General features: G+C 34.0%; 1 protein-coding gene across 1 annotated transcript; it reads left to right on the top strand.

Annotated features, from left to right (window-relative positions):
- The first annotated feature begins 219 nt into the window (after nt 1-219).
- Nucleotides 220-9,634, top strand: LOC108370319 (uncharacterized). The gene is made up of 4 exons (XM_017625637.1): nt 220-273; nt 1,780-2,416; nt 2,517-2,570; nt 8,992-9,634. Exons 1-4 carry the CDS (start codon nt 220-222, stop codon nt 9,354-9,356), a joined length of 1,110 nt encoding a protein of 369 aa, XP_017481126.1. The 3' UTR covers nt 9,357-9,634.
- Nucleotides 9,635-10,065: the final 431 nt, after the last annotated feature.

Here is a 10,065-nt window from a genome sequence, read left to right as displayed (position 1 = left end):
CAGCTTTTTTTCGTACTGGCAAATTCTTACAAGAAAAAATTTATCCAGTAAAATCCAGTAAAAACTTGCAACTTCAACTGTCATTTTTCGCTCTCTCAATTTCCCCTACTTTGCAAGTTTCTGCGTACGAAAACGCCAAAACATGAAAATTCGTAAAAACTTTTACTGGATTTTACTGGAAATGAGTACAAAAACGCAACTAATATTGATTCGTAAAAGATGATAACAGAATGCAAGCGTTTACCGTGCATCGTACGACTTCAAAATAGGGAGGTAAGTTGAAGATTAAAACACTTTTTTGGTGAAAAAAAATGGATTTTATTAAAAAAGTCGCTGATTTATCAAGCCTCCATCGGGACATGGCTTGCAAAATTTTACTTAGATTTATTTCGATTTTCAAGAACCAGTTCTTTTATTTTTTACAAAGTTATTTAAAATAATAAAGGGCATATATTTTTCACATACATATGCGTACACACTAGGGATGTTAATTTTTCAGCTTTTTCCGATCCCGGGATTTTCGGGTTGTCGTTATCATAATACCGGGATCCCGGAATTAGTCCTGGGATTTAGATATTCATTACTTTTCAACAACTTAAATCGAAAAAATTGTTTCTCCTACCATAAAATAAATAATAAATAAATGGGTTTGAAACCTACTTTTTTATTTAAAGTTGCGTTTTTATTTTTTCTCTCTGACGTCAGGATTTATTTTAAAGGACTTTATAATTTCAAAGATATGATTAATTCCAAAAAATATATAAAAAATTCAATGCAATGTAGAATAAAAATATGGGAACCAAATGTAAGAGGAAATTTCTTTAGAATTAAAAAAAATTTAAATTTTTTGGATTCACAAGGACAAATAGGTAATTTTTTAAGTTGATAAAGCTACAAGGACGAAATTCGAGGATGTTGTCGTGTTTATATAAGTCCTTAACTTAAATTTTTTTCAAAAACAAATATTGCGAAATTTCAATAATAAAATTTTAGAAGTACATTTTCAATACTTACCAGTACCTCTGCACCAAAATATATATTCTGTTTAAATTCTACAGGATTTCCTTTTTAATTTCATACCCATACTTCTAACTAAAAACGCAATTTTACTTTTTTTGCCCATTGTTTCGCGAATATATTTATATTTGTGTTTAAAACTTACTTTCGCGAGGTGTTATATGTATAAAGTGCTAGACATTTATAATAAAATCTTAATTATAAAATAAATAAAAAAAATATAGCCAATACTAGTCAAGAAAAGGAGTTTCTATTATTGCCAGCAGTGCAAATTACAAATCCCGAAAATCCCGGGATTATTTTCCAAGAATCCAGGGATTTTTGGGACCTTAAAAAGGCCAGGATCCCGAGATTAACATTCCTAATACACACACGCATAAAACATATTTATTTTAGAATAATTTTTTGTGTACTTTCATTTAAATTAATTTCGTGACACGCACTCAAATGCAACTAAGTTGAACTCACTCAAAATCACTGCACCATAGCACACGTACATATGTGTGGTAACAGGGTTCTGGATTACACTTTAACCGCACGCACCTCAAAACTGTGTGAGTCTAACTTTCACGGATTTATATATTAACTGCACGCACACTTTCTAAATATCTTAACCATATAACTGTATCAATTGGCTATTTCCTACAATGCTTTGGGTAACAAAATATATTTGACAGTTCTCTAAACAAATTGCAATTGGAATTTTCTTTCTACATTCATATTAACAAAACCATGTATGCATTTCCTCACTCAATTTTATAGGCCGATGATGCTAGTGGCATTCATTTCACAGCCGGCAATGGCAAGGTGCGACACGGCTCTTCGCCCAGCCTTGCCAGCTTAAGTGGCACATTGTCGCGCGTCAATACAGTTGCATCGGCGCTAAAGCGCTTCCTCAGTCGCGAAGAGCGTCCCGGCTCCACAACACCAGTCGATGAGATTTCACAAAAAAATCGTTTTCCTGGCAGTGCAAGTTCGGCCAGTCTAACCGGCAATTTGATTATGAAGCCACCCGGTAGTATACGCATCACTGATCAAGTCATCGAAGAGGTCGACGAACAAACCACGATCACTTCGCAGCGTGCCAACGATCAGGTGCGCCCGAATGTGCGCGATATTTTCTTGCAGGATCTCAACAATCAAAGTTCATCGGCGGCACAGCGCTCCGTGCCTATGGATATTCCGCCCAGACCCGCGTCATACATGCGCACACAGTCCACTTACGAGCCGACGCTCTTTCCGCCGGGCGGTGTGGAGGCATTGCTTAGCACGTCTGCGCCAACGAATGGCAGTCCACGCATGGTGCAGACAGTGCCAAACTCGCCAGTTGCTGATCCATCGAGCACCAAATCTCTCTTCGATCAGCAAATCAATCAGGAAAAGGGCAGTTGCGAAACGGGTAAGTGTAAAAATTTCGAGAGAGAGTTTGATGCATAAAAACACAAACAACTTCAGCATTAAAAAAATTTCATTTATCCATTTTTTGTTTTGGAAATCAGCATTAGAACGTCCCGCCGATGCGCCGCAGGTTTTCAGATGGTTTTTATCGACTGGTAAAATTTTTGTTAAAACTTATTTTAATTTTGCTAAATTCCTTGTTGTTTAGTTAGTTGTTCCTTTTCTAAGTATAGTGAACAAGTTCCGTTGCTTTTTCTCTACATATGTTGACTTTTGTAACAATATTTATTGGCATGTTTTGTTTTTGATAACTTAATTATTGTTTAAACTGTTTTATGCGCTGTCTTGCAGGCGAGACAAATTTAAAAAAAAAATCGATATTAACCCCAATTTGATTCTTTATTTATACTTATTCGAATTAGGATTGCTTAGCTGCCGTTAACTTTTTTTTACCCGAGCGCACTTGTGCACAAGGGTATATTAATTTTGTTCACATAACGGTTGTTTGTAACAGCCAAAACGAATCGAGATAGATATAGACAAATGTATACATAAATGATCAGGATGAAAAAAGAAATCGATTAAGCCATGTCTGTCTGTCCGTCCGTCTGTCCGTGTACACGATAACTCGAGCAAAAATTGAGATATCTCAACGAAATTTGGTATCTAGGTTTCCCTTAATCCTTAATTAAAATGGGCGAAATCGGACTTTAACCACGCCCACTTCCCATATAACGGTAATTTCCAGAAATACGAAAACTGCGATATTTTAGTAACTACTGAAGATAATTCACTCAAAATTGATATTTACAATAATTTTTAGACGAAAAATAAGAATATTATAAATTTTTGGAAAATGGGCGTAGCCACGCCCACTTATGGTTACATGTGTATATCTTGGTAACCGCTGCACCAATTTCTTCCAAACTTGGCACAGTTGTTGGCCTTGGTACAGCATAAAAAATCGCCGAAACTTTTTAAAATCGGACAATAACCACGCCCACATCCCATATAACGGTAATTTAGAGAAATACAAAATCTTCGATAAAATATTAAATATTAAAGCTAATTTATTCAAAATTGATGGTTGCAACAGTTTTTTACCAAGAAATACGTTTATGGTAAAATTTTGGAAAATGGGCGTGGCACCGCCCACTTATGATCACATATAAGTATATCGGTAACCGTTCTACCAATTTGTACCAAACTCGGTATGGTTATTGTNCCCCGGCTTACCATCTAGCGGAAGGTTTCGGAAAGGTGAAAAAACATATATTTAATACTTGCGCCGGGTATTTAATGTTCGGCTCCGCCCGAACTTAGACTTTCTTACTTGTTAATATTATACTGTGACACACATACATAGATAGATACATATATACATACATACATACAAACATACTACTTGCTACGAAATTTATATTATTTTATATTCATAAACTCATTTCCAATACGGGTAAATATTGGATTTTATAACAGAAAGAATCTTCATTATTAACTAGAACAATAAATAGTGTGCGATTTCAACGAACAAAGGTGTCTATATATGCCGATAAAGCGCTTTTAACTTTGATCTGTGCAGATACTCTCAAACTTTCTGTTAATCTTGAGAATATTTGTTGCTAGGCAGACCCCTAAAATAGGGCTGTTGCTAAATTACTAGGTCAGAAAATAGGACTTCATACTGAGCAATAAATGAGTAAATTTTTTTGGAAGTCCCTAATCAGAGCCAATAGCAGTCTATGTGAGGCAATAATTTATTTTCTCCGAAGTCTCAGACTCGAACTCCACGCGTCAAAATTTTAGCCTCACTGTGGATAATCCCATCTCCTTTTCATCAACCACCACCGCACTCTTTTAACAAGCTCAGAGTGAAAAATAAAGTCCTAGTATCCTGTAGGTCTCTCTTTAGACGCGGATAAGAAAGTCGAACCACAGTGAAAAAAAACAACAACATTATGTCAGCGGAGTACGTATGGATTCGTACCATGGGAGTTGTAAACCGAGGTTAACGACGCAAACTCGTAAGTTTTTATAGCGGTCACCCTATTTACTAGACATTGGTTTAAATGAAAATGTTCTGAATTGTTTTTATGAGTCAGATTATACATTTGATGACCCGCAATCATTTCTTCCGGCGACGGAAGTGCTTGCGAGATGTCCTTGAATTATTTAAACGGCCTGTGTCTTCCGGACACAGGTTTTTTCATACGTTTAATTAAGGATTTAGTATTCAATACTAATAAATAGTATTAAATAGTGAAATTATAGTGAATATTGCTTTGTTGATTGGGTTTTATCCTTTCCTTGTGTTAAGGCCACTGTGCCAAGTGACTTAAAAAATAAGCAAAATTTTCATGTGACTTACGGAAAAGCCACATAGAAGCAAAGATAGCCAGGGTGTTTTCTTCCATTTCAGCACTTTTCTGTGAAATTTACCATTCTTCTAATTGAGACTAAATACCGCGGAGCTTCCGCATTAATTTTAACATTTGCATTCGCTTTCGCATTCGCAATAATCAATGCGGAGCTTTTGCGAATGCGAATATTATGCAAGTGCACTGATATAAAACATATATCTGGCACAATGACAATTATGTCACTACCTATCGAATATTATTTGCCAAAGTTCTGTTGCAAAAACTGGATGCATCTCTAGTTTTTATTTTACTTTTTCCTGGATAAGTGTAATAATTTTTTTTTCACAAATCGGCTTATTATGATTAAGTTGCATGTTTTCTTTTATTACTTATCGGAAAAACACACCAGATAATTTTTACTATGCAAATACTCCTCTGTGCGCTCGAAAACAGCAACATTTATTTTAATTCAACAATTTTTATTGAGCTCGAGGCCGTTTTTAATGAAAAACTATTGTGGAAAAGCCTGAAGCTAAATAAAAATGGTTGAATATAATTGTTATAAGGCCACAAAATAACTTAACGACGAACACACCTATAAGTTAAACATTATTTTTTATATATATTTTTTATATACATATATATTGAGAATTATAACCAAAACCAACAACCACATGAGTAAGTTCGAATAGCACCGGTATAGCTGCGCTTGATTGTAGTTGGCTTCACAAATGAAAAAAGTGGAAAAAAGCAACAAGAATTTGCAAGGCGAACGTAAGCAACTGGCTGAGTCAGTTGGGGTCGTTAGATCGCATCCCACTGATGAGGAAATGTGTTGATTTTCATAATTATTGTTGCATTTCCACATTAGTTTTTCATTAAAAACGGCCTCAAGCTCAATAAAATTTTTTGAATATAATTGTTATAAGGTCATAAAATAACAACAAACAAATTTATTTTAATTTTGTGATAATTGGCAAAATTCGCACGCAGCGAAATAAAAATAAAGTGGAATGTGAAAAAGTTGAGTTAAAAATGACTAACCTCATAAACCTAAATCTCATAGCTAACTTACCTAAATTATTTCTTAGAAATACTTGACGTCCGCATTCACATCCGCACCCGCGATAATAGCTTTTAAACATCCGTATCCGCATTCTGAACCGTGGATGTCTAAAATTCCACATTCGCAACATCCCTAATATGTACATACATTAGGGAGTTTCAATATAGTTTTCGAATGAATAAGAATTGAGCAAAATTTTAAAATATATGTATTTAGATATGTTTAGACTTGACAACTATTTTTCAGTATTACTCCCGAACGCTTATTTGCATTTTGTATTCAGGGCTATCACAGAATCCGAATGGCTATGAACGTAAATTCGAAATTCGTAGATAGTTATCGTAATGAAGATTCATAGAGATATTCTACAACGAGTTTGTGATGTCGGAACAAAATTTAAAATCACTGAATCTTAAAAATATTGGAAAAAGCTGCATTATTGTTAATAAACTATATTTATTACATAAATGTGTACATACACACATTCATCTGCTCGTCTCAATTTAATGAATGAATATTTTTTTGAAACCTGGAAATAATAGCTTAAAAACAATTTATTAGGATAAAAACCGAATTACTTTAATATCATAAAAGTTAATATAAAAAAAAATATTTTACTCTTTAAAATAATAAAATCTTAACTACAAAAAAAAAAAATATTGAAAAAATAAAAAAAAGTTTCGCTACCGAACGACTCGGATCCCTCAATTGGCAGTCTATGTAGTGCGTTGCTCACTGGGGCATTGCGACTGCGGCGGCAGCATGAGCAAAATGGCATACATATGTAAATGTCTATTGTTTCCTTTGCACTAGCTGATTTCGAATCAGCATTCGAAGTTGGAAATGATATTTTCGAGTTCATTCGGATTGTTTAAGTGAATTCTAATGAATTTGAAAGTATTTTTGGTTATTTACATGTGTGAGCTGAGTGTCTTTACATACAAAATAATCAAAAAATTACAACCAAAATTTAGAGGTTATGTCAAAGTTGACAGAAGTTTCCAGTTTTTACTAGAAAGCGATCCCGTACTTTTCAATGTTACTCTCTCGCTCTGAGCGAACTTTTATTTTATACTAGTTTTAGTCCGAGGAATACGGGATTGCATCTTATATTTTTGAGCATTTCACAGCTGATTAGTATGCATGCATATACATACATATGTACGTATACTTGAGAAGTTGTTACATGAAGCACTACTCAAAGAATTGTTTGGGAAATGCTGCTTAATCATTGACATTTTAAAAGGTAGACAAAATAAATGTATTAAACTTTTTACTTGTCAAAAGTATTTTTTTGTTGGTTTTTAGTCACAGTTAGCACTTTTATTAATAGTAGTGGTCTCTTAGTTGTTTTCATTGTTATTATTGGGACCAATTTATTCGATCGTAGTTATATTTTATGACCGTTTTGGATAAAATTTGATTGAAAATTTTTGTCCGTTATGGTAGTTTTTTTTTTTTGTAGACAGGTATACAAAAAAAAACATAATAAAAAAAGAAACAAAGCAGCCATTTTAAGCGCAGAAAACAACTCATGGCTGTCATGACTTCAATTTTCGCCCGAGATCGTTATGTTTTCGCTTCAATGGATTCATTACGGGCGGTTGAAAAAAATTCGAGCGAATTCCTTTTCGGACGAAACTAACGATAAAGCTGAATATCATGGCGAATCTATACAAGGTGGTGTTACCGGGCCCGCTGATTTCACAGCGAATTTGTACCTTTTGTCAAAATTATGTGTTTGTTGTAATTTTGTTTTGTACTGATTGTCAATGGGCGTGTAATTTGTTATTGTAATTTTTATTTTTGTTCTGCTAACACCACCTTGTATAAATTCGCCTTGCTAAATATGTTTACAGACACTTTTATCAAAGTTAATAAATCCGGCCCCGAATCACGGCACTCAAAATCGAACGTAACTCGAATGGAAATTTGTTTTTGGGATCGCGACATTCGATATCGAGTGTGCTTCGCCATTTAATTGCATTCGTTTCGAAATGACAAATGTGTGCGTCGCATAGGAAACCTTCATAACTGCCACCAAATAAACTAAAGCTTTTAAATCTTCTAAAGTGGATCGAATATTTTCCTAGACATATATATCTACTATTTATTAGAAAAAAACTGTTTTGATGAAGAAATTGATTTTTGTTAACGAAAAGATCATCGAAAATACTCTGTGCATACTTATGTCAGAAATTTATATAAATTTATATCCGATTCTTAAATGTCATAAATTTTGTACTTTAATGTTTTTATTTTTAATTATGTACATATATGCTATCGAACCCTTCGAGGGCCCAAACCCAGTTGGTTGAACTTGAAATAAATTAACACTTCGACATCGAATTGCTCAAAATATCTACATACATATATATGCATTAGTTTATAGAACCTCCTCCAATTGCATGCTAGCTAGTTAGAAAGCATAATTTTATTTCTCATTGAGTTCCATTGGTGATTACATACGGTGAATGTCAGTGAAAATCGGGCAGTATTTTTTTTTTTTTTTTGTTTTACTTAAATCTTATTAATTCTTACTAAAAATATATATACATATGTAGTTCACACTACAAAAAAATCCATAAAACCCAAAGTTTCTAACTTTTTAACAATTAAAAAAAATCGTAAAATTTTCATTAAAATCTCACACATTTTATCCAGAATTTTTTGGCTCTGCGCTATTATATAGTTAATTTTTTTTTTTTTTTCCGAGGGTGTTGCATATTTTCTTCCATATAAGAACAGATTTTGTTCATGCGTTATATGGATGAAAATGCGCAACACCATTCACAAAAAAAAAATTGCCAAAAATCAACGGTTTTTGTAGCGACCTCAAACTTGCACTCAAGTTAAGTGTAAACTAGTAAACTGCATACCAAAAAATTCTACAAATTCTGACTAAAAAGTGTGGAATTTTTATGAAAATTTTACGATTTTTTTTTTTTGTCACAAAGTTACAAACTTTGAGTTTAGGGAATTTGTTCGAGTGTAAACTATATTGTATTGAAAATTTGTAAAATTCAAAAACACCAAATATTTTCAAAAAGTTAAAAAAAATAAATACTGTACGATTTTCACTGACACTCACTGTATGTACTATATAATAAACAACTTCACTCACTTTCACCTCATTTTTGTGCTTCACAGTCGATGACATGGAAATCAAATCGACAACAGATGCGCCTGGTGGTGATGATGAAGGCGATGATTTCGATAAATTGAAAGCAGCGCGCGAAAAGGAGCGCATGCAGCGGCAACAGCAAAAACTGGCACGCACAATCAGCGCAGCGCCCGGCGTCGATGGTGGTCCTACGGTTGTGCCCGTGGTAGCGGCTGCGATAATACCAACTGCCGTTATGCAGCAGCCAGCGCCGCAACCACCACTATCCAATGTTCCATCCGGTGCAGATCTTTTGACCAGTAATGCGGCGGTAAACACAAACGTGGAACCACTCACAACCTCAACAGCGAAAACCTCGCCCGATGGTGAGGTACAAGAGGCTAACAAATAAATAAGTACAGATGCATTATTAAATGGGTGGTAAGAGTTTGGAAGTGCGTACAGTGCTTATTAAATGTATGCAGAAGAAGCATTTCTTGAAGAATAGAGTTGATTTTTTTGTGGAATCGGAGAAGCTTTAAGTAAAAAAATAAACTAGTTTTAATAGGTTGTACTCATTAAAAAGGCGCATAAAATAACAACAACAAAACAAAGATATTTTCTTCTTTTCACAACTCTTATTAAAAATAAAAAATTAATCGAATGAGCGTAACACGATACTTTTCCGATGTCGACAAGTACTTTAAGAAAACTACTGTACTTATGCAATTGAAGCAGAGTGTGTCAATTTTGTATTTATTTCATAGAATTAAGTAGTAATCAGAGTTATCGAATTTGTAACAATTAAGCTTAAGAAGTTTTGTATCCCAAAAGCATGTCAGCGGCAAATGTGGCCTAGCACACGCTTGAGAATTAGTTTCCTTTTAACGTTAATATGTGGTAGCTTTTGAAAGATATAATATTGAATCTGTGAAAACGGTTTGTGTTGTCGTTTCTGAATTCTCGATAGCTTGTGTACTAATATATGTATGTGCATGCATGGCCTATGTATGTATATATGTGTGTATATTAGGGTGGTCCAAAAAAAAGTTTAAAATGTTAAGCTCTCACCCCTAAGTTTTTTCTAAATGGAAAAACGAATACCCATATTTTTTTGTTAC

The sequence above is a fragment of the Rhagoletis zephyria genome, unplaced genomic scaffold (genome assembly GCF_001687245.7).
Source record: "Rhagoletis zephyria isolate East Lansing unplaced genomic scaffold, Rhagoletis_zephyria_1.1 Rzeph_scaffold_04148, whole genome shotgun sequence".
NCBI lineage: Eukaryota > Metazoa > Arthropoda > Insecta > Diptera > Tephritidae > Rhagoletis > Rhagoletis zephyria.
Note: the sequence above shows the minus strand (reverse complement) of the source record. Positions and strands in the feature narration are given on the sequence as shown.